Below are 24,517 nucleotides of genomic sequence, written 5' to 3'. Positions count from 1 at the left end.
GCCCGCCTGCCTCAGAGAGATGGAGCTCGGCGCCCCGAGTGCCCGGAGCCGTGGGGACGCCCAGCACCACTGTTGCTGCGAAGGCCCAGGACCTCTGGGCCTAGGGGTGGGGGGCCGGGGAAGGGTCGCTGCCGCAGGTCCTCCCAGCAGTGAGCGGTGCTCGGCTCCCCCCGCGTGGGATTCCCGGGGTCAGCTTCTTACAGCCCTGATTACCGGGCCCCACCCCCTGGGTTTTGGGATCACAGGTCTGGGATGGAGACCAAGAATTTGCTTTTTTTTTTTTTTTTTTGACGATTTTTTAGGTGATGCGGATGCTGCTGGTCTGGGGACCCCAGCTTGAGAAGCACTGTTTTGGGGGCTTTGAGATCTGGGACGTGGGACGCGTCCAACTGGGCCTGGGAGGAGGAATGAGGAGCTGGAGGGAGGTCGCCTTTGGAGCAAAGTAAGGGGGGCTCTGGCCAGCTAGACAGGGGTGGGGGACCTGTCCGCGCAGCCCACCCCATCGCCCCCCTCCCCACTCCCCTGGCCTGGCCTGTGCCCTGGTGGCCCCGCTGCCAGGGACCAGCCCTGTGAGCAGCGGAGACGTCCGGCGGTGGCCGGGAGCTCAGCTGAGCGGCCCCCCGAGGATGGACTCTCAGGGCAACGGGTTCCTACAGAGCTACCCGGGCGACCCTTGACTTGCCGTGTTCCCAGGACGCGCCTGCCGGACCGGACGTCGCCTGGCCACCCACTCCGGCCCCTGGGGCAGCCTGTTGCTGAGACGGACGCCCAGGGAAGTGAACAGACCTGCTCAGGTCACCCAGCTGGGGCGGGACCCCCAGAACCTGCCCTCCCCCCGCACTGCCTCCCTGGCGATGCAGCACCTTGGAGGGTTGCTAGGATGATGACCCCAACTCCAGCTGAAGTGCATCTGGGTACCCAGCGGAGGCCGCGGCTGAAGCTGGAAGAGCGTGTGGTGGAAATCGGCCACGGGAGCGTCTAAAATCTGGGAATTTAAGAACTTCGATGAGCAAAGGACGACGAGCCTGGATGTTCCAAGGCCCGGAAGCTGGCTTGTGGGTCAGGGAGGAAAACCCAAACCTAAAAGGGAAACTGGACTACGGCTGCTCCGTGGAAAAGGGAGGAAGGATCCTAAACGCACCAGAGACCCGAATGGGGTGAAAAAGATGGGGATGGAGGCGACGGAGGCTGGGGAGTCACGCACGTCTAACCACCCAGGTCCTCGCCCGTCTGCCATCCCGCCCTGCAGGGTCTGACCGGGAGGGGAAGCCACTCCTGGCCACGGTCCCACGGATCACAGACGCGTCAGCCTGGAGAGATGACTGCCAGACCTGGACGGTCCCAACGGGACGGGTGGGGGTCCCCAAGCCCGGTGCCACCCAGCCCTGGAAGCCGGACCCCGGGCCGTGTGGTGTTGAGGGAGAACAGGAGAACCCCCAGGGGCCTGAGCTCTTTCTGATTAAACACGAGTGTCCCGGTTTCAAGCGGGCGCCGAGCAGGACAAGGGGAGAGCGGGGCGGGGCGTGGTTGGTTGCAGCTGCGCAGCCCGCTGAGCTGGGCCCAGCGCCCGCCGCCCGCCCGTGGGGACAGGTGACGGCTGCCCGTCGCAATAGCTGCCTGCTTTTGTGTCGCCTCCAAGGGCTCGGGGCGGCTAAACACGTAGGACTTCGTAAAGGGTCAGCCCGGCTTATAGGGCTCTCTTGATGGGGAGGGGGGTGTCCCTGGTCTTCAAGGTCCCGAAGCTGGTGGCTCTGCAGAGACGGGGGCCGGGAAACAGGCCAGCAGGTGGCTCGTCTCAAACATCTCCCGCGGCACCAGGTCATCGGGACGCAGGGTGGGGACAGCACGAGCCTCCGTGAGGGGCCTTGGGTCACCTGTGCTTCCGGGTGAGGGGGCAGGGGGTGGCCTCTCATCAGGGGCCTCCCCGCCCCCCTCCAGCTACTGTTTAAAGCCAGAATAAAATCTGGGCTCCTGGGCGCTGGCTCCTCCCGCCCCTTCTCCCTCCCCTTGGGCAGCGTCCGTGGCCTTCCTGGCCTCTGGGGCCCGGCCTTGCTGCCTCCCTGGGTGGGTGCTGAGGCCCCCCACCCTGCTCCTTTCCGGCTCCCCCACCCAGCCTGCGTGTCCGGGCGTCCTCGGCCCCCGTCTGAAGTCGTGCACGCCTGGGTTTACGTCTCCGACACTAGAACCTTCTCTGTCCGAGTCTCGTTTCCCTTCCCAGAGCTGGAACAGCGTCTGGCACAGAGAGCGCACTCCGCGAACGTCAGTCCAGTGACGCCCCCCCGCCACCCCACCCCGCGATATGCACCCTGGGAGGGCGAGCGGGGTCCGAAGACCCAGGCAATGGTGCACCCGCAACATCGCCCCTTCCCCGTGCGCCTATGAGGCTCCCCCAGCCCCGAAGCCCGGGCTCCTGGGAGGTGACCCCAGCCCAGGGCAGGCGGGTGCCCCTCCTTCCCCCAGGCCAGGCCCCCCAGCCCCGGGCCTCCGGCCCTGGCTTCCCCTGTAGGCGTCAGGCTTGCTCCGGGCGTGGGGGCCTCGGTCCGGGCAGGGCCGCCCGCAGGGGAACCGCCTGGCAGGCCAGTGGGGGGGGGGGGGGCGGGGGTGGCCTTGGAGTCACGGCTCCGATTCAAGAAGGGAAATCATCCGAGCTTTTAAAAAATTAAATGGAGTCAGTAATTTGATTTCAGAGAGAAGCTGAAAACCTCGTAATGGCAGGAGCAGCTCAATTCCGTGGTGAAAAGGAAAAGCCTTAAATGGAGCTATTAAGCTTTTGCCTGGGATGGATCTGCCCGGGGAGGAGGAAGGCGGGGGGCGGGGGCGGCCGCGGGGACGTCGGCCTGGAGGTGGAGGCCGTTTATCAGCCAAGACAACCCTGATTATTTATTTATTTATTTGTTTCGCGTTCCGGGCGCTGCCCACGGCCTCCTCTCCTTGGCCGCGTTTCAAATCCCACTTCCAGCGACGGGCGCGCCCGGAGGGGGCGGGGGCGCCACCCTTCCAGGGAAGGACCGGGGGCTGCTCCCCCTCCGCCAGCGCTGTGCTTCGGGGCCAGGGGGTCTGGGGGCCCTGGGGGCCCCGGAGGTCACCAGGGGTCCCCGCTGCTGCCGTGGGACCCGGGGGGCGGTGAGTCTCGAGGACGCGGCAGTGACGCTCCCCATTCTGCTCTCACAGGTCCTTTAGGGACCAAGGGGCCGTGGCCTCCGAGGCCCGGGGGAGGGCATCTCACGCTGCTGCGGGGCCTCGTGGTCAGAGCCGAGGCTGATGAGCCAGCAGCCCCCGCCCGCCCGGCCCCCCCCAGGCCCCCCACCCCTGCTCTGATTTCTCGAAGGGCAGCTGCCAGGAGGGCTCCCAGCTTGAGCACAGGCCAAGGGCCGGGCCCGCGCTCAAGGCTTTAGGTTTCCTCACTCACCCCCCAACAGGAAACTGAGGCAGAGCCGAAGAGAGGGGAGGGCCGGTCGGGCCTGGCCGGCCGGTCCCTGCCCCACAAGCCCTCCCCCCCGCGCTCCACGGTGAGCGGCAGGGACGTGCACACACGCTGTCCTACCTGCTCCTCTGTGCCCGGGATGCACCCCAGCCGGGGACCCCGGAAGACCCTCCACCGTCCTGAGGCTCAGGGACCCATGACTCAGGACTGGGGCCAACATGGGCGGCGCTGGCTCCTGTGGGGCGGCCCCTGGTTAGCAGAGAGGGTCCTCGGGCCCGGCCAGGCGGGGCCACTGGGGGACCCACGGGCTATGAGTCCGCCAGAGGTGTGCACAGCCCCTGCTCAGCCCGCTCCATGCCCGGGGCTGCCCCTGCAACCCTCTTCGTGGACGTGCAGGCCAGGGAACTCTCCAGAAGAGCCATCGGAGAAGCCTGCTGTGGCAGCTGCCTGCCGGGCCGACCCCCAGCCTCCGGGGCCCAGGGCCTGCCCCCTGCACAGGGGGGTGGGGGGGCCTGGCTGCTGCCACCACACCTCCCTCGCAAGGGCTCCCAGGGGCCGTGACTGTGGCATCCACTGCCCGCGGGAGGATGGGTCCTGGTCCTGCCGCGTCCCCACTTGGTCCTGGGCATGACGGGCCTGGGTGCCCCTTAGCCTCTGGCCCGATGGCCCTGCGGCCCCCACCGCGGAGGACATTTCCTGGGGCTCCCCGGGGGGACAGCAGGAGCCAGCGCCTCCTCAGCCAGGCTGCCCATCCAGGGCCTTGTCAGAGGCCGGGCCTCCCGGCTAGCCCGGCCCCCCCTCCACCCCGGGGGCGCCCGGGGCCACGTAGCCCTTCCAGGCTCGGCTCCTGCAGGACCGGCCCAGCCCCGTCTTCACGAGGGGCCACTGGACACAAAAAGAACCTCCAACGTGAGAGGAGGCGAGCCCGGCTGCGGAGGACGGTGCTGCCCCCGCTGCGCCCCGCTCGGCTCCGGCCCTGCCTCAAGGCTGAGGCTTAGGCCTCTCGCCAGCCTCGGGGTCCTGGGGAATGTTCTGAATTTGAGGAGGATACTTGGCCAGAGGTCAGAGTGGGGCGCCCTTTGGGATACTTGAGGTGACGGAGAAGGTCTCCTGCCTGGCTGGGTCCCCCAGCACCTCCCGGGGACGGGCCCTTCCGGGGGAGTCTCGGCAGGAGGCCGGGTGACGAGGGGCTGGCGTCGCAAGGCTCGAGAGCGAAGCTCGACAAAGCCCTTCCCAGCGGCCACCCGGGCAGCGGGCGGCAGGTGGGACCGGGAGGGGCGGACGGCATTCCCGCCGGAAGGTTCTCCTCTCCCGGGGAGGTGGGGAGAGAGCAGCCCTCAGCTCCTTTCCAGAACTTTCCAGAAAAGAAGCGGAGGTCAGCTCTCCTCCCAAAGAGACAAGGTCCTCCCAGCACCTGGGGAAAGGGCCACGCAGTCCCCCCTCGTACAGGCGGGAAAGCAGAGGCTTTGGGAGCTCTAACTCAAGCACCGGGTTAGGAACCTGCCTCCGCTGGCCGAACCTCACGGGCCCGGGCCGGGAGTCCTCCCGAAGAACGCGTCAGTGCTGCAACCTATGCTTGAAATTGCATCGCAGAATTTCAAGTTTTCTGTAAGGACCGGCCAGGCCCAGCTCTTCCGCCTGCTTGGGGCCGCCAGCCGGGGATCCCTCTTTTTTATGTTATTTAATTTATTTGAGAGCAGCCCAGGTGGCTCGGTGGTTTAGCGCCTGCCTCCAGCCCAGGGTGTGATCCTTGAGTCCCAGGATCGAGTCCCACGTCGGGCTCCCTGCATGGAGCCTGCTTCTCCCTCTGCCTGTGTCTCTGCCTCTCTCTCTCTCTCTCTCTCTCTCTCTCTCTCTGTCTCTCTATGAATCACTAAATAAAATCTTAAAAATCTATTTAAAAAAATTTGAGAGAGAGCGAGCACGAGCAGGGGAAGCAGGAGAGGAGGAAGCAGGGAGCCCCTCCGGGGGCTCGATCCCAGGACCCCGGGATCACGACCCGAGACAAAGGCAGGTGCTTAACCCATTGAGCCTCCCAGATGCCCCAACGTGCAACGGGCCTTAAAGATTGTTCTTGGATAAATGGATGAAATTTGTAACCGTCTTCTCCGGGAAAATCAGAAGATTTGGCGGGCCCTGGTGGCAGCCAGAGGGGCGGCGTCTCCGGCCCTGTCCTCTGCCCGGCCTTCAGCACCTCCCTTGGGCCGCGGTTCCCTTCCCCTCACTCATTTCCACTCCCTGCCTGACCCCTAGAGGCATTTTTGTCAGAACCTCTGCTTTAAAATGTCAACCAGCTGTAGCTTAACCACCCTGCTGGTTTCCCGTCCCCGAGCTGGACAGCCCCTTGCTTCCACTGTCCTTGTCATCCCTGATCTTAAATAATCAGGATTTCTCCCATAGGTTCTAACCGCCTTGCGGGGAGCCGGGGGCGGGGGGGCGCAGAGGGGAAGGGATGAAAAAGACTCTGTAACCACAGAGCGCCTCGGCGATCCCGGCGCATTAAATATTCCAGAGCATTAGTCATATATTTACACAGAGAAATGTTCTTTGTCTAAAACGTTTTTTAAAAATTCGTGGTGAAAATGTAGTCCGACAAGCATCTATTAAGCGCTTACCAAGGGGAAGCCAGGATGATAAGTCCCAGGAAGCATAAAATGCTGAACAAGACACAGCCGTCGACCTCAAAGAGTTCCCCTACGGGAGGGCGAGCCCATGACCAGAACAAGCACGGAAAGACCTAGAAGCAATACAGGGAAGGTGAGCGCGGCCTGTGCGCGAGGAGGACACACAGATTGGTGAAGGGTCCCACATTTAAGAAAGAAAAGGAAAGAAAGGAAGAAAAAAAAAAAAGGAAGAAAGAAAGAGCTAGAAGCTACAGAGGCGGCGGTGCGGGAAGGTGTGCCGGGAGCCGGGGAGCGGAGACATTCGTTCTGGCTGCTGATATTAAATTAATAAAACGAGGAAGGGAACATTCTCTCCCCGTGTAAATCTTTCCGGAGAGGCCAGAGAGTCTTCCCAAACTGTACTGACAACTGTCGGCTGTGCTATTTTTGCATTTTATTTACTAGGTCCCTCTCGAGAACCCACGCTCGCTTCAGAGCCCGGGCGGGACGAGGGCCGCCACCTGGCCCGGGCCCGTCCCCCGCGGCCGACTGGCCTCCCTCAGAACCCGCTGGACATTTCTTCCCTCCCCTTCCAGGCCGGACGCCCCCGGGGAGCAGGGACGGGAGCTGGCGACCTCGATCCCTCCCGCCCGCCCACCCACGGGCGGAGGCGGAGGCGCGGGTCCTGCCCTCCGGTTCCAACATCCCTGTCGACGCTGCAGGAAACCGTTAAAATAAAGGCGGCCGAAACGTGTAAAAACTTTCAAGAAACGTTTCCATTCTCGGCCGACCGTGCGAGCTCATCCCCCACCCTGCTTTTTCCCTTTGTTTCTAATTCTGAATTCGGGGCTAGATGTGGTAGGCAGTCCCCCTTTTAATCTTTAAATATAGTTCTGAATATAATTACATTTTTATGCAGCACCGAGACATCATATCCTGGTAACGGGGCATTCTTGCGCTGCTAACATCTGCGTTGAATCTCCTTCGCGTCTGTCTTCTATTGAGGACAGTTGTGAAGTCGGAGATGAAAGTGATCGACATCATTTGTGAATTATGTGTATTTCCTTACGCTGGATTTCAATGGGTTTTGCTCCTGGTGGTTTTGCGAACACCGGGTCGTCTGCTAGCCGTGCTTTCACCGAAAACCCCTTTCAAGACGCGCGCCGCGTCCCGGCACAGAGGACACGCACCTCGTCTGCGGGAGCACGCGTCCCGGGTGAAGAAATGAGTCGCATGGCGGGCGCCGTGGCCAAAGAGCCTGACCCGCCCATGCGCGGCCGAGGAGCTGGAGCCCGTCCAGACAGCGGGGTGGGGGGGGGGGCGGGGGGGATGGAAATGGCCCGTGCCGTGTCGGGGACGCCGCGAAGCTCCCAGCCCGTGATCTCCGGGCCTCCCTAAGGGACCCGGATTCCCATCTCGCAGATGAAAACACTGAGGCTCCACAGGGTTCAGCGACTCCAGGGGCCCCGCAGCCAGCTGGGGTTGCTGTGCCCCTCCCCACACCCCGGGCAGCCTGACCCCGGAGCCGGTGGCCACATCACCACGGAGGAGTGAGGCCAGTGCAGCCCCGACAGGGAGAAAGGAGCACAGGGCCCGGGCAAGGGGGTTGGTGGGACATTACCTGGGCGCGCCCTGATGGTGACCCCCCACCCCCGGAGCAAGCCCTCCAGCGTCCAGAGGACGGGCAGCGCCCTCAGCAGACGCCGGGCTCAGGGTCACCCGATAGGAAGCCCCCATTCCCGACATTTCGTGGGCCTCCCGGCATTGCTGCGGGACCAAAAAACCGTTGTGCATGGCGGTGCCTCCGGGACCCCTTGGCCATCCTCGGGCGGGGGGGGCACCCTGCCAGGACTGCCCAGCCCAGGGGAGCAAGTGGCAAAGACCCACGTTCCGCCGGCCCCACAGCTCTGCCTCCCACATCTCTCACGCCACCTGGTGTCAGGGGCCCAAGGAAGAAAGGGCTTCGGGAAAGGCCAGGACAGCCAGTGCCACCATCAGGACACCGAGCGGGACCTGGAGCACCGCAGCCACCGGGTGGACGACCGCCCCAGGTCCCTGCTGCGGCTCGTCGGGACGGCGTGGGATCCTGGGCTCCTCCGAGCACAAGCCTCCGTGTGGCCAGACCAGGTCGCCGCTTTGGGATGTGACACGAGACCTCTGGGTCCGGCTGGGATGGCCCTGGAATGGGGAGGGACACGCGACGCGGGGAAATGCACACTTTGGGGCATCTGGGTGGCCCAGTCGGCTGGGCGTCCGACCCTTGATCTCGGCTCAGGGCTTGATCTCAAGGTCGTGGGTTCAAGTCCCGCACTGGGCTCCGTGCTGGGTGTGGAGCCTGTTTTTAAAAAGAAAGAAGGAAAGAAAGAAAGAAAGAAAGAAAGAAAGAAAGAAAGAAAGAAAGAAAGAAAGAAAGAAAGAAAGAAAGAAAGAAAGAAAGAAGGAAGGAAGGAAGGAAGGAAGGAAGGAAGGAAGGAAGGAAGGAAGGAAGGAAGGAAGAAGGAAGGAAGGAAGGAGGAAGGAAGGAGGAAGGAAGGAAGGAAGGAAGGAAGGAAGGAAGGAAGGAAGGAAGGAAGGAAGGAAGGAAGGAAGGAAGGAAGGAAGGAAGGAAGGAAGGAAGGAAGGAAGGAAGGAGGAAGGAAGGAGGAAGGAAGGAGGGAAGGAAGGAAGGAAGGAAGGAAGGAGGAGGAAGGAAGGAAGGAGGAAGGAAGGAAGGAAGGAAGGAAGGAAGGAAGGAAGGAAGGAAGGAGGAAGGAAGGAAGGAAGGAAGGAAGGAAGGAAGGAAGGAAGGAGGAAGGAAGGAAGGAAGGAAGGAAGGAAGGAAGGAAGGAAGGAGAAGGAAGGAAGGAAGGAGGAAGGAAGGAAGGAAGGAAGGAAGGAAGGAAGGAAGGAAGGAAGGAGGAAGGAAGGAAGGAAGGAAGGAAGGAGGAGGAAGGAAGGAAGGAAGGAGAAGGAGGAGGAAGGAAGGAAGGAAGGAAGGAAGGAAGGAAGGAAGGAGGAAGGAAGGAAGGAAGGAAGGAAGGAAGGAAGGAAGGAGGAAGGAAGGAAGGAAGGAAGGAAGGAGGAAGGAAGGAGGAAGGAAGGAGGAAGGAAGGAAGGAGGAAGGAAGGAAGGAAGGAGGAAGGAAGGAAGGAAGGAAGGAAGGAAGGAAGGAAGGAAGGAAGGAAGGAAGGAAGGAAGGAAGGAAGGAAGGAAGGAAGGAAGGAAGGAAGGAAGGAGGAAGGAAGGAAGGAAGGAAGGAGGAAGGAAGGAAGGAAGGAAGGAAGGAAGGAAGGAAGGAAGGAAGGAAGGAAGGAAAAGGAGCCGGCTGCAGGTACGTAGTCAAGAGGTGGTGCGGAGGCCTCAGCAGGGGCTCACAGGGTCACACACTCCTGGTGGGGACGTGATGTTACTTGATGGGCAGGAGACACAGGCCACCCCCAAACCTGCAGGGCCCCTGCCGTCCGTGGGGGCCGGAAGGAGGCAGATGCCCGGAGCAGGGCCGCCCCGGAAGCTGCAGGAACGTCCCCAGGAGGTAGGACACCAGGCCCGCCCCCGGACCCCGGGCTGACCACGGGACATGGGACAGACCAGGTCTCTCCAGGGGGGTCGTGGGGCCCGAGGCGCCTGCTGGAGGCTGCAGACGCCCTCCCACCTTCGTCCTCAGACCCCCTGGAGCCCTCGCAGGACCTCCCAGGAGAGTCAGGACCGCGGGGCTGGCCGTCTCCACGCCACACCCAGCCGTGCACCCTCCAGGCCCGCAACCGTCTCTGTCCCAAGCAGTTCAGGATGCCCAGAGTGACCCCCCCTGCCCCCGAGACCCCGAACCGCCGCTTCCAGAAGCAAACCCCCTCCACAGCGGCCCCTGGACCAAGCCCCTGGTATCACGGAGCCCGGGTCAGGGCCTGCTGCTCCGAGGCATCCAGGAAATATTATTTAGCCTGGATATTTTTAGCAGGAGTTGAGCTCCGAGCAAATGTCATGTGAGCCGTCTTCTCTTACACGGCAACTTTGGGCTATTTAAGGAGACGGTAATTATGCTCCTGCCACCACCATCAGGACGGGCTGAGTGCGTGATTGCAGGAGCCCCTCATCTGCCACTCGGAGCGCGTTGCGCTAATGGGGCCCAATTTTCGAAGCCGCCTGCCTAAATCTGCCCGGTGTCCCAGGTGGACATTTGAATTCGCACCGGAGGGGCAGCAAGCTGCTCTTTGGGGCCCCGTAGCTGCCCGACAGCAGCTCCTCGGGTGCCAGGCCACCGGATCCCCAGCCCTTCAGCCCCACGTGTGACCCCCCCGGGCTGGCATCTTTCAGAGAAGCCACCGGGTCCCTTGAAGGGACAGCAGCTGTGGGGCTGAAGCAGGACACTCGTCAACAGTCGGGCCGAGGGGACAGGGTTGCTGGGGTGTCCGGGAGCCAGCAGCCGTCGGGGCCCTCGGGAAGGTGACAGGCCCAGGAGGGGATGGGCAGGACCAGAGGCAGGACCGGAGGCAGGCAAAGTGACGCTCGGGGGCCCCGTACCTGAGGGGAGCAGCCGCCTCGCTGGGCACGCAGCAGGCTCCCCGTGTGGCCGCAGGTGAGAGGCGTGCGGGGTCGGCCACAGCTGGCCTGTCCTCGGGCACCAGTGGGCGCTGGCGGCGGGGACCTGGAATAAGGGGGGGGCAGACCCTGTCCTGGGGGGCAGCAGGAGCCCAGGGGCGCCCGAGGACAGGGAGCCGGCTGGTGCCCATAGCACGGGAGGGGCCCCGGCCGCAGGGAGCGCTGGGCAAACCGCCGGAGTGGAGGCGGCTGGCCTGGTACCTGGAGACCCAGGGAAGCCTAGCGGGACGGGGACCGGCCGAGGCAGAGCCCTCCCGGGTGTCCTCCCGCAGGCCCCAGGCCTCTGCCCCGACGGCACCCGGGACGCTTCCGGTTCTGGCCAAGGCGCGAGCCCCGAAGAGTTGGCACCGGCACCAGCCCCTCTGCAGACGGACGGGCGTCCCTGCGCCCGGGCCTCGCAGAGCCTTCCAGAAAGTCGCTCCGGCCCCAGCCACGCGGCCTCGGGCGCCTCCGGGAGCAGCGTCGGGGAGACCCAGAACAAAAGAGAAGCAGCGGCCTCCTGGCAAGCGGTGGGCAAAGGTGAGCGAGTAAACACTCCTGGCTGCGCACGCGAGCGGGCAATTACCCAGCAGGAGGCCGGCGAGCGGTGCCGGCTGGCTTGTTTGCTCATTAAGACAAGAAAATCATTTATGTTCTGGGACTCGAGTGTCAACAGACCCGGGGAAATGCCGTTGCCTCAGCTGCCGCCCCGGGGCCGGCCGAGGGGGCCGCGGGGTCCCGGGCACAGCTGGCGGCCGGAGCGGCTGTGCGGGGCCCAGACGTGCCTCCCGTTGGGTCGTGTCCGGGGCCCCGGGCTTGTTCCTGTCCCTCGCCGTCTCCCTGGTCCTCAGACCCGGCGGGCAGGGTGGGGAGAGCGGCGTGGGCGCGTGCACGGGGGCGCTGTGGCTGGGCGGACCCACCCGGCAGAGCCGGCGGCTGGTGGCCGCGCGTCCTCACCAGGTGCCACGAGGCTGGCAGTGCGAAGGCTCGGAGCTCTTGTGGCCGCCGCAGCCTCACCCCCCCCGCTCCCCCCTCCTCTCCTCTCCTCCCTCTCCAGCCCTCCCCCCCCCGGCACCTGCTGCGCAGGGAGCGAGCTGGACCCTGGGAGACCCAGACCAGCCCCTGCCCTGGAGCAAGGCAGGGACCCCCCCAGGGAGACCCCAGCCCTCCGGGCGGCCAAGCAGGCGGGAGGAGCCCCCAGCCCTGGGACAGGCTCAGGCCACCCCGCGAGCCCCTCGGTCCCCCTGACGTGGGGGCCGCCTCCATGCACAGGGAGGCTGGAGCGGGGAGCACGCCTGAGGGGCGCCCAGAGGATGGACAGGATCCGCCGTCCCCGCACCCGCCCCTCGGCTGCACCCCGGGAGCTGGGCCTCTGGAGGGGAAGATTCGGAGCAACAGGGAAGGGAGGCGGTGATGGGTCCGCGCCCTTTAAGCCCCTCGCAGCGGCTCTATTTAGGGCCGAGGACGTTCCGCGGGACCTCGGGCAGCCTGCACCGAGCCATGCTAATGGCCGCGCCGCTTTACGGGTGCCCCTGGGCACACTTAACCCAGGGCAATGAATAGTTATTGCCGGCCTCCCGCTCGGGGCCCGTGGGCACGCTTGGGCTGGAGCGCAGTCGCTGCCGGCGGGCACGGCCCGGGTACACCCTTGGGCACCCTGTGCCTTCGCGGGGGAGGCGGAGTATTAAATATCTATGTGCCCTGTGCCCGCAGCTGCATTTAGCCAAGGGCAAGGCCGGGGAAACGGCTTTAATTAAAACTTAATGCAAGTTCAAGGGGCAGGCCCGGAAGCAGCGGCTGCAGGAGTCACCGGGAATGAATCAGCCAATTCGATGAGGCTCTCAGGTGGGGCAGAGGGAGGCGGGAGGGGCTGGGGCCGCGGGCAGCCCGGCTCCTGCGGCCGCGGCCACGTCCCGGGACGAGGTGCCACCGCGCGGGCTCCCACCGCCGGCGAAGGATGCTGGGCCTCCGGGCTTCAGAGGCAGGTCGCTGGGGACGGGCGGGCCTGGGCGGGCGGGCCCTGCTCTCCTCGGTCACTCCCGTGTCGCGTCGCCCGCGCTGGCCACGCCGTCCCCCTGGCGGCAGCTCCCAGAATTACAGGCCCAGCGCAGGGGCTGCGGAGACCACCCGGGATGTGGGGTCCCGGGTAGAGCCCGCGACTCCCAGGAGGACCCGCATCAGGGACGTGGGCAGGGGAAGCCCTGACCCCCACCGCCCCGCTGCTCTCGGGGAGTGGAGGAAAGTGCTCCAGGGTCCAAGCAGGAGGAGCTCAGCTCTCCCGTCCCAGGGAGCTTCCCAGAAATGGGGCTCCTCCCGCCCCCGCCCGGATGGGAGCGCAGTTGTAAGGTCTCCTTGGGGCGACGCTGCACAACGCATTCAGATCTGTTCCCCTGGGGGATCCCTGCGTGGCTCAGTGGTTTGGTGCCTGCCCTTGGCTCAGGGCGTGACCCCGGGGTCCTGGGATCGAGTCCCGCGTCGGGGTCCCCGCAGGGAGCCTCCCTCTCCCTCTGCCTGTGTCTCTGCCTCTCTCTGTGTCTCTCAAGAATAAATAAATAAAATCTTAAAAAAAAAAAAAAAAAAAAGATCTGTTCCCCAGGCACCAGCACAGTGCCTGGCATACAGTAGGTGCTACATAAGTGCTCGTTTGAATGACCGGCGATGGTCACAGGGGGCCCTCTCTCTCCCAGCGCCTCCCTTTGTCCTCTCCTTCTCTCCTCCCCTCCCTCAAGCTTCCGTTCCCCAGGCCCCTCTCCTCCCATCTGGGGCAGGAGGTCCCTGAAAGGCCAAATCCGGCGTATTTTTTTTGAATCACCTGTTTACAAAATCAAAGTCAACTTTTAAAAATTAGAAGATCTCACAACTGCAGATTCCCAGTTGCTCGTGCAGAGTTGGAAAGTCTGGCCCGACGGACCGGGCCGGGGTGGACGGAGGCTGCCCTCCGAGGGGAGCGGTCGGGGGGCCGGGTCGGGAGGCCGTGCAGACCGCGGCCCCCGCTGCCCGGCCTGGCTGGGCCCGGCTCCGTGCTGGCCTCCTCGCGCTCTGCGTGGTTGCCCCACCTGGAGGAAGGGGACGCGGACCCGGCGCCCGGCCTGGGATCGCTGCGAAGCTGACCGGGTTCACGTCTGCAAGGCCATAGCGCGGTGCCCGGCGTAGAACGGGCGCCTGCAAGTGTTGGCTGCGTAAAGGCAGGAGTGAAGTTCTCCGCGTCCTCAGCCTGGCGCGCTCGGCGGGGCGGGTTCGCCTCGGGAGCCTTCGCACACACAGGCACCCCCCCCCCCCCGCCAGGCCCCATGTGGCTCGCGGAGGCCCCCAGGGGCCCAGGGCAGCCTGGCTGCGAGGCTCCGTGAGGCCGAGGAGCAGCTCGCCGGGGGAGGAGCCGCTACACCCATCGTCCCGAAGCTCTTCAGGGGCTGGAAGTCTGCACACGACTCCTCGGCCTTCCCGGGTCCCCAGGAGCGCCCAGTGCTCCGTTTTCCCTTCTAGAAAGGAGAACGCGAGGGCACCATGCGGCAGCCTCAGCGGGAAGCCCAACGCACCCACCGTCCCCTGCACCAGCTGGCCCAGGACCCTTAACCACCACCCTACTCCTGCCCGTCGCCTTCCAACTCCCCCGGGGGGGCCAGGCACCCGGCCAGCGCCCACGAATGTCTGCGGGCGGGCGAGCAGCACCCCGCGGCCACCTCTCTGCCCGGCCGGGTCTCCAGGCTCAGGAGCCGCAGCCTCTGGAGAGAAGGCTGGTCTGGGATGTGTGTCCCCCGACACCCCCCGTGCCCCTCGGGGCCCTCGGAGCCCCTGGTGACGGGGCGGGGGCAGCAGGAGGAGGCGGCCAAAGACAGAGGAGGAGTAGGCTGGCTCCGGGGCCCCCCGGCTCCCCCAGGACCACGGCCCCTGGGGGAGGGCAAGAGAGGAAGGAGAGAGGAAACGGCGAAGAAGAGGAAATGTGAGGGGCTGGGGTCCGGCCGGGATGGGCGCAGCGGGAGTCCCCACCGCGAGGACACAGCTGCGGCCACTGCACCGAGTCCCGTGGTCCCGGGAGCACAGCAGGGACACTGAGGCCCCGGGGCTAGCAGCCCTGGGCACCGGGTCAGCCTCCTCGGCGGAGCACTTATGCAGCACCTACTGTGTGCACACCTGTGCCCCCTCGGCCCAGCCCTGAGCAGTAGGCAGGTACCTTGGGTCAGGGCAGCAGGTGCAGGGTCCCAATGGGGTCACCACGCAGAGTGACCAACCCCGGGCGGCCGGCCTGGAGGAGGCGGCCCCGCGCTGCCCACACTCCCCGCGGGCAGGCCCCAGCAGCGTCTCCTCCGTTTCTCTCCGTGCGGTTCCGGCGACGCCCGCCTCCCTGACGCCCGCACCCATACTTCGCTCGCTCTGTGTCCCGGGGGGACGCGTCCCAGCCACACGCCGAGCCTGGGGTCGCCCAGACCCTCCTCCTCCTGCAAGAAGCCCGCGGGCACTGGGCTCAGCCAACAGTCGCTGTCGGCGCCGGGACCCAGGAAGCAGCCGCATTCGGTAGGAAGAGAACTCGGGTGGTCGGGGACGGAGGGCAGACGGGCAGACGGGGCGGGCGGCCGCAGAGACCACGTCCCCGCCAGGTCACAAGCGCCCGAGGCCACGGACAAGCCCCGACGCCCTTGTCTGGAGTCGGGCACAACGGCAGGAGCAGGACGAGGCTGACGGGCACACGCTCCGCACGGACCCGTCCCGCCTCCTCCGGCCCGCCGGCCTCTGCCCCCGACGCCAGGCCCGGCCTCTCCCTGCCTTCGTCCTCCGGACGTGGCCCCAGCCCCGGTGGCCCGTGTGACCCTCTGCCTGCTCTCCAGCCGACTTGCCGTGGCTGTTGCCTGTCCCCTCGCACCCACGAGAGGCCCCGGCCCGGAGGGCTGCTCTCCCTCCTCACCGCCTCCCCAGGCCCAGGAGCCAGCCCGCCTCCGCCGCTCTCCACGCGCGTTTGTCGAACGCACCGTCGCGTATGAGGGAAGGCCCGGGGAGCGCTGATTACTGTCTTCGCATTTTCTCTAGTTTCTGTAAGGAATTGAATCGCTTTTGTCACGATTTTGTTTTAGAGTCTTTTTTATTTTTTTTTTATTATTATCTTTTTAAAGTCATTTTTAAAATGAGCTCGCGGTTTCGCTTCCCGGTCCTTGACTCCGTGGTGCATTTGGTGGAAGCCTCGCGCGGGATCCTCCGCCACAGGCTTTGCTTCTGAAGGCGGCGGCTTCCGCCTCGATCTTCAGCAAGAGATGGAGGGAGCAAGAGGCTCTGGAAGGTGGGAGATCACTGGGGAGATAAAGTGTCTGCGCCTGGATGTGCAAATTGACCTGGATCGCTTTAGTTTTGCATTCACGTTTGCACTTTGTAAATATTTGCCTGGCATCCCGCTGCTCACACCTGCTCGCTGTCCCCTCAAGGCTACGAAGGCAGCAGGCACCCTCGCGGGCCTCCCCACCTGCCGCCTCCGCCGCGGAAAGGAAACTCGGCAGCGACAGCCACAGGTGTCTCTGACAGCGCCTGAAACTAATGGCCTGTGGCTGGCCGCTGTGACTAATTCTCTGATTATTGACTTTATGATTTTACGCTTAAAACTTCTTTATAATAACACACAGAAATGTTTAATGGGCTCTATCCAGAGCCATAAAAATTACTTATTGAACAAGCGTTTTAAAACTATTAATCTATTGTTTTCCATTAATAATGGCTCTCCAAAGAACAGGCGACAGCTTAATGTATCTGCAGCGTTTCTCCCCGAAAAGTGGCCTTTTAATACATAAATGCCGCTCCCAAGGCCTGGTGGGTTGGCCGGCCCGTGGGGCAGCTTTCCTCCCAGGACACATGCGGGCTCTAACCGTCCCACAAGTGCTTTCAGGATTTCCCTAAAAATCCATCCGGGGGGGCCGGGGCGATCTTCCTGGCGTCCGGGAGAGACGGGAGAGACGGAGGAGACTCCGTCACCTGTCTCTGTCTTTCTGTGCTAAAGGGGAACTTGTAGGGCCTGCTCTGCGGCGCCCGGGGTGGAGGGCGCAGACGGAGGTGGGCGACGTGCACCTCTCGCTCCTCTTGTTCCCTCCAGAAGGTTCCAGGGAACCACCCGTGGCGCCCACCCCTCCCCACTTCTGTTGGCGAGCCCTCGGCTGAAGGCTCCTGTGACGCCTCGCCCTTGCCTTCTGCTGTGTCCACCCAACCCCACCCCCCGCCTCGGTGTGTCAAAGTCACCCCTGCAGCTCCGCATCCATTTATTTTTCCAAGTGACTTAGATTTTGAAGCACACGAGCCCCGGGTGGGCATTTCTGCCAGGGCTTCATTCAGGCCAATGCGTTCATTCGATGGATGCTCATCGAGTGCCTGCGGGCACCGGGCGGGGTTCTCGGTTCTGGAGAGACAGCGATAAGCCAGGAACAGGTGGGCCGTGCCCTCGTGGAGCCACCCTCGGGGGAGGAGCACAGACAACGAAAGATGGTAGAAAACCACTTTAAGTAGTGATGAGCGCTGAGAAGCCAGCGGGTGAAGTTGTGCCTGGGGCGGGGGGTGGGGGCCTACACTAGATGCAGAGTCCAGAAGGCTTCCTGGGGTGGTGGCCTGTGAGCAGAGATGTGAGTGACAGGGAGGAACCGGCAGTGAGAAAGGGGGCGGAGCATTCCAGGCAAGGGAAAGGCAGTACAAAGGCCCTGGGGTGAGCTACACAGACAGGGATCTCTCCCTAGGCGGGGGCCCACCCACCCAACGGCTGCTCCCTACCTGGCAGGTGCAGGATTCTGCTCAGCCCCTGCCTTAAACTCTCCCCGTGGCTCCTGGGGATCCTCAGGGTCAGGTAGTCTGACAAGCATTTGACCTTATCTGTCGAACAAGAAGACGTTTCTGAGAATGAAAGAAATTTCTCCTCCCAGCCTCGCTTCAGTGGAACGGTGAGGAAGGAGCATGTAGGAGTCACACTCTCACTCCATGCCGAGGTCAGGGTTCACAGGATGTGAGCCGATGGTCTTGAGGGGCTTCTGAGTCTCCAGTGTGCCTACGAAGCCCCTGACAGTCTTTTTAAAACCCAGACTCTAAAAAAAAAAAAAAAAAAAAAAAAATTTAATTTAAAAAATAAAATAAAATAAAACCCAGACTCTGATGCAGTAGAACCAAGGTAGGGCCTGAGAGTCAGCGAGTCTAACCAGCTCCAGGTGCTGCCGAGGCTCTCTGGCGATGGTTCAGGGACCGTAGTGAGTAGCAATGTCCTGGAGGTCATTAAATCTAACCCACTGGGCTTTACAGGGGGCGACAGGGAGAAATGTGACTTCATGGTGACGGTGGAGCACTGAAGTCGGAGGACCTACCTGGGTTTGAATCCCTCCTCTGTTCTGTGTCCGTGTGTGTACTGGTTGCTCAGTTCCGGTTTCTCCCTGTGAATTGAGTGTATGGTGACAACGGTGGTGATGATGGTGATGATAGCAAAGACGGTGATGATTGTTGGGCTGGCGAGACTGGGGACCTCAAAACGGCCGACCCCAGGCCAGCAACCTCCCAATAATGCCGCCTTGCTGCCTTACCCTAACTTAGCTTACAAGACCCGTGACCCTCGCCCTAATAGGAATGCCGCCCTGCCCCCATCTGCCCACCTAAAACTCTTTATAGACCCCCCTGCCGTTTGCCTGGGCGCGACTTCCCTGGCCCGTGACTTCCCTGCTCTCTGCCTCCCCTGCGGGCCACGGAACCTCGCCCGAGAGTGCGTCCCATGAAAAGCCCGTTTCGACCAACTTCTGCCTGGCCATTCCATTTCACTATCAATCGGATTAAACCTGACAATGATGATGCTGGTGGTGATGGTGGTGGTGGTGATGGTGATGCTGGGGTCACTGTGTGGCTCAGTCAGTTGAGCATCCAATTCTTGATTTCACCTTAGGTCATCATCTCAGGGTCGTGACATTGAGCCCCATGTGGGGCTCTGTGTTTAGCGTTGAGTCTGCTAAAGATTCTTTCTTTCCCCCTCTCCCCCTATCCTCTCCTTAAAAAAAAAAAAAAAAGATGATGGCAAAGATGGTGATGGTAGTGATGCGGTGATGATGATAGTGATGATGGTGACGGTGGTGGTGATGATGGTGATAGTGATGGTGGTGGTGATGGTGATGATGGTGATGGTGATGGTGGTGATAGTGGTGGTGGTAGTGATAGTGATGGTGGTGATGGTGATGATGGTGATGGTGGTGATGATGGTGATGGTGGTGACAGTGGTGATGATGATGGTGGTGACAATAGTGATGGTGGTAATGATGGTGATAGTGATGGTGGTGGTGATGATGGTGATAGTGATGGTGGTGGTGATGGTGGTGATGGTGGTGGTGGTAGTGATGGTGATGGTGGTGATGGCGATGATGGTGATGGTGGTGATGATGGTGATGGTGGTGACAGTGGTGGTGATGGTGGTGATGGTGATTGTGGTGATGATGGTGATGATGGTGGTGATGGCGGTAATGGTGATGATGGTGATGGTGGTGGTGATGGTGGTAATGATGGTGATAGTGATGGTGGTGGTGATGATGGTGATGATGGTGGTCATGGTGGTGATGGTGGTGGTGATGGTGGTGACAGTGGTGATGATGATCGTGACAATGGTGATGGTGGTGGTGATGGTGGTAATGATGGTGTAGTGATGGTGGTGGTGATGGTGGATGGTGATGGTGGTGATGATGGTGATGGTGGTGACGTGGTGGTGATGATGGTGGTGATGTGATGGTGGTGTATGATGGTGATGATGGTGATGGTGGTGATGATAGTGATGGATGTGGTGGATGGTGGTGATGGTGATGGTGTGGTGATGGTTGGTGTGGTGGTGGATGATGGTGATGGTGGTGAGTGTGGTGTGGTGATGATGGTGATATGTGGATGATGGTGATGATGGTGGTGATGGCAGGTGATGGTGTGTGGTGATGGTGGTGGTGATGGTGAATGAGGTGTGTGATGGTGGTGGTGTGTGGTGAGATGGTGGTCATGGTGGTGTGGTGGGGGATGGTGGTGACAGTGGTGATGATGATCGTGACAATGTGTGGTGTGGTATGGTGGTAATGGGTGATAGGTGTGGTGTATGTGGTGTGTGTGATATGGTGATGTGGTGGTGGGGATGATGGTGTGGGTGATGGTGGTGATATGGTGATGATGGATGTGTGATGGGTGGTGATGGTGGTGATGAGGGGTGATGGGTGATGGGGAGTGGATGGTGGTGTAATGTGGTGATTTGGATGATGGTGGTCATGGTGTGGTGTGGATGGGTGTGATGGTGGTGAGGGAGTGATGGTGGGTGGTGATGGTGAGTGATGACGGTGGTGGTGTGATGTGGTGATGGGATGTGGTGGATGGTGATGGTGGTAAGGGATGATGGTGATGGTGGTGATGGTGGTAGATGGTGATAGTGATGGTGGTAATGGTGGTGATGATGTGGGGGTGATGGGGTATGGTGATGGTGGTGATGTGAGTGGTGGGATGATGGTGGTGATGGTGATGTGGGATGATGGGTGAGGTAATGTGATGATGGTGTGGTGGTGATGGTATGGTGATAGGATGGTGGTATGGTGATGGTGATGGTGGTGATGGTGTAATGAGGTGATAGTGATGGTGGTGGTGATGATGGTGATGATGGGGTATGGTGGTGATGGTGGTGGTGATGGTGGTGACAGTGGTGATGATGATCGTGACAATGGTGATGGTGGTGGTGATGGTGGTAATGATGGTGATAGTGATGGTGGTGGTGATGGTGGTGATGGTGGTGATGATGGTGATGGTGGTGACGGTGGTGGTGATGATGGTGGTGATGGTGATGGTGGTGATGATGGTGATGATGGTGATGGTGGTGATGATAGTGATGGCAGTGGTGATGGTGGTGATGGTGATGGTGGTGATGGTGGTGGTGGTGATGATGGTGATGGTGGTGATGGTGGTGGTAATGATGGTGATAGTGATGATGGTGATGATGGTGGTCATGGTGATGGTGGTGGTGATGGCGGTAGTGATGGTGGTGAGGGTGGTGGTGGTAGTGATGGTGATGGTGGTGATGGTGATGATGGTGATGGTGACGGTGGTGGTGATGATGGTGGTGATGGTGATTGTGGTGATGATGGTGGTGATGGTGGTAATGGTGATGATGGTGATGGTGGTGATGGTGGTAATGATGGTGATAGTGATGGTGGTAATGGTGATGATGGTGATGGTGGTGGTGATGGTGGTGATGGTGGTGATGGTGGTGATGGTGACGGTGGTGGTGATGATGGTGGTGATGGTGATTGTGGGGATGATGGTGGTGATGGTGGTAATGGTGATGATGGTGATGGTGGTGATGGTGGTAATGATGGTGATAGTGATGGTGGTAATGGTGATGATGGTGATGGTGGTGGTGATGGTGGTGATGGTGGTGATGGTGGTGATGGTGGTGGTGATGGTGATGGTGGTGATGGTGATGATGGTGGTCATGATGTTGGCCATGGTGATGGTGGTGGTGATGGTGGTGATGGTGATGATAGGACTTTGTAGGGTGAATGTGAGGGTTGAATGAGTACATACTATAGTCTTTATAGGGTGCCTATAAAAGACAGTGGTGCCTAAAGATGCCAGCTCTTGTAATGGCAATTACTGTCACCGAGAGATAAAAGCACTTCTTGATGGTCACAGAGCAGTAGGACCAGAGGCCCAAGCATCCCTACCACCATTTCCAGCTCATCACATAATCAAACAAATTCGAGTGTCAGAAGTTGAATAAAGGTTGGAACACACATGACCCTGAATCAATATCGAACCTATTGTAATATTCCTCTGCTGGTACAGGAGGTACACCCGACCTCTGGGAGGCCTCAGGGTCATCACTGGAGGCACAGGCTCCCATTGTCTGGGAGAGTCAGTAGAGAAAATGAGGACTCTGGGATGCATCTGCACAGCACAGACATGTGATAGCCTGGTGCAGTTTAAGAGATGAGTAGGCCCTGGATAGGAACTTGTTTATCGGTCACTTGACTCATAAAAGTTGAGTAGGGGCAAGCCAGGGCATCCCTGGAGCTTTGTAGCTCAGCTGAGGACTGCAGGTAGAGGGCACAGCCTAGAGGTAGATGGCTAGAGATGAGAGGCAGCACTCAGTGTCCTGGGGATACCCCCACCCCTACCTCTGCTCACCCCAAGCCACTCCAGCCTCCAAACGGCAGCCAAGAAGGATCTTGAAAATGTAAGGTCATACCAGTCTCTTCAGAGAATGCTGCAACAGCTCCCCACTCCCCTTGGAAAAATCCCAACACTTGAGCAGCCGGGCTGTGGGCTGGCCCTGCCCACCTCTCTGAACCTTCCACCATCACACTCTGGCCGCGCTGGCCTTTCCTCTACCTCGGGGCCTCTGCACACGCTGTTCCCTCTGCTAAACGCCGTTCCTCTTTCTTCACATGGCCAGCTCCTCTTCATGCAGCAGGTCCCAGCTTCAGGGTCGCCCCCGCGGGATACCCTCCCCGAGCGCCTCCACCTATTCTCTACCCTGGCCTTGCGTCGCTTACCTTCCTGGTTGGCCTCACTGTGAGGAACTACGTTATCTAGTGGCTCACAAAGATTTCTGGGTATTTCTCCCACTTGAGTGAAGAAAAGTGCAGATCGGTTTGTCTCCCACTCGAGTGAGGGTGAGCTCGAAGAGGGCAAGGACCACGTCGCCCGGGTCACACTCTGCTCCCAAGGCCATTGACCCGTGGCTGGCACATGGTAGCGATTCAGTAAACGTTTGGCCAGGAAGTGGCTGGAGCTGGAGCCCAGCACGCCCAGGGAAAGAGGAACGGTGGATGCAGTTTGTGGGGGTTTGTCTGCTTCCCTTCTCCCCACAACACATAACCCATAAGCTCCACGAAAAGTCAGACTGTGTCTAACTCACTCACCAAAGCACCCCCGACACCTTGTCCGGTACCTGGCATCCACAGACCGCCTGATAAATATGTGTTAAATATGTGTTTTCTCCCCCAAGTGTGCTGGAGTTTTCTGTAACCACGCTGAAGCCACGATATCAAGGGTAGTACTTGGGCCACAGTAAGTAGACTCTTGTTGGATGTGTCACAGTTTCCCAAACAGGTCTCTATCCACACCTCCCTGAGGGCGCAGAGTTGATAGAGATCTTTTTTTCTTTTTTTTTATTATTTTATTTATTCATGAGAGACACAGAGAGAAGTAGAGACACAGGCAGAGGGAGAAGCAGGCTCCATGCGGGGAGCCCGACGTGGGACTCGATCCCGGGACCCCGAGGTCACGCCCTGAGCCGGACAGATGCTCAACCGCTGAGCCGCCCAGGGATCCCCCCGATAGAGATCTTAAATTCAGTTTATTCCAGACCTGACTTACCTAACGACTGAAGAAATGGGAAGATGGAAAAAAAAAAAAAAAAACCTCATTTCCTGGGTAAATATCTCTCTCAACAGAGGTATCAAAGCTGCTGGGAAGAACACAAGATGCTTGGGCTCCTGGAGGGGCTGCCAGGGGTCAGACCCTGGATCTAGCGACGTGGCCATTAACATCTCCAAGACTCCACTTCCTCTTCTGGGAAACGGGCACACGTGCAGTGAAGGGCTGACGGCCTACGGAGAAGCTTGGCGCTTTGCCCCCAGCTCCTGGGGCCGACTCCAAGCCCTTGGAATATTTCACCGGATACGCATCCTAGTGGGGGGGGGGGGGCTCGGGCCATACCGCACAGCCTACCGACCCCCATGTCAACCTCTGGAGGGCTGGAACCTGAGGTCGACCCAGCAGACGGTCCGCCACGGCCCACGAGTGACACCACGGCCCCGGTGAGCCTCTCCGGCTGCGTGCCCGTCACAGCCCCCGTGCGCACACCTCCCGGGGAACAGGCCCGGCGGGAGCTCGCACCCCGTGCCTCCCGGATCCTGCCCTGTGCGCCTCTTCCCTTGGCTGAGCCTAATCCGTCTGCTCTTGGGGTCAGAACCTTAACGGGGAAACAGCAACCTGCCTGGGTTCTCCGAGTCCTCCTTGCGGGTGGTGGGAACCGAGGGTGGTCCTGGGGACTCTGGAACATTTCAGGCCCGCACTAGCACCTCCCTTGCTACGGATCAGGAAAATGAGGTGCAGCCCAAGCGCAGGCCCGGCCTGGAATCCGAGTTCACCCCTAGCGTCTTCTGGCCGCTTGGTGGCTGTGTGGACACCTGGAGCTTTCCTGTCTGGGCCGGGGGACCCGAGGCTCATCATCCCTCCCTCCGGCCTCCCTCATTTCACCTGAGTCCTGCTGCCCCAAAGGATGAGCTTCCAGACACAGACCCCAAGGCGGGCCCGGGCACCACCTGCTCCGCGCGCTGGGGTTTTACTCTTGCACCGATGCTAAACTCGGGGTCGGAGGGCCCCAGGCCCAGCCCCATTTCTGGCCCCAGGTAGCCGCAGGACCCCCGGCTCTTGCCCTTGGGGAGCCCCGTTTCGGAGCTGGGAGGATGAGGTACTGAATCCTGCACTGCTGCGGACGGCCACCCGGTCTCCGCGGGTGGGGGAGTGACCTGTGGGGACGCCAGGTCCAGGGCCCCGCCCGCCTCGTGCAACCTGGAGCAGAGGACCCAGGGGCGAACGAGGACCAAACCCTGAAGAGTCAGGGGGCCCTGCGGGCGAGGAGGGGCGGGGGAAAGCAGCGAGGGGTGGGGCGCACCTGCTGCTGGTCACGGCCTGCGCACCTGTGCGCTTGGAGCGCCCACCCCGCGCGGGGACCCAGGCAGGGAGAGGCCGCCGCAAACCAGTCAAGAAATGAACGCACCAAGTGACCTCAGACACGATCGGCCCCGAAGAAGGTAAAACAGCAACGACACACAAAGCGTTTGGGTTGGGGAAGGTCAGTGTTCAGGATCATTTTCAAAAAAGGCAACGTCGTGACTCCCGTGCAGATTTAAAAAAAAAAGGACCCGCGTTAACGACTTCATTGGACCCGTTATTGGCGAGGGAACCAGGAGATGTTACA

At 61.3% G+C, this 24,517-nt stretch overlaps 1 protein-coding gene across 1 annotated transcript in view; it reads left to right on the top strand.

Moving 5' to 3' along the window:
• The first annotated feature begins 2,299 nt into the window (after nucleotides 1-2,299).
• The window catches only part of LOC121497825 (collagen alpha-1(III) chain-like), a 45,285-nt gene continuing 23,067 nt past the window's right edge, over nucleotides 2,300-24,517 (top strand). Inside the window, exons 1-6 of the mRNA XM_041767531.1 lie at nucleotides 2,300-2,417; nucleotides 2,960-3,123; nucleotides 3,420-3,509; nucleotides 3,821-3,926; nucleotides 4,556-4,686; nucleotides 10,587-11,121. Of these exons, the coding sequence (XP_041623465.1) occupies nucleotides 2,300-2,417; nucleotides 2,960-3,123; nucleotides 3,420-3,509; nucleotides 3,821-3,926; nucleotides 4,556-4,686; nucleotides 10,587-11,121 (1,144 nt within the window). The remainder of the gene's footprint in view (nucleotides 2,418-2,959; nucleotides 3,124-3,419; nucleotides 3,510-3,820; nucleotides 3,927-4,555; nucleotides 4,687-10,586; nucleotides 11,122-24,517) is intronic.

This window comes from Vulpes lagopus, chromosome 8 (genome assembly GCF_018345385.1).
Source record: "Vulpes lagopus strain Blue_001 chromosome 8, ASM1834538v1, whole genome shotgun sequence".
NCBI lineage: Eukaryota > Metazoa > Chordata > Mammalia > Carnivora > Canidae > Vulpes > Vulpes lagopus.
This window is presented reverse-complemented; position numbering and strand designations above follow the sequence as displayed.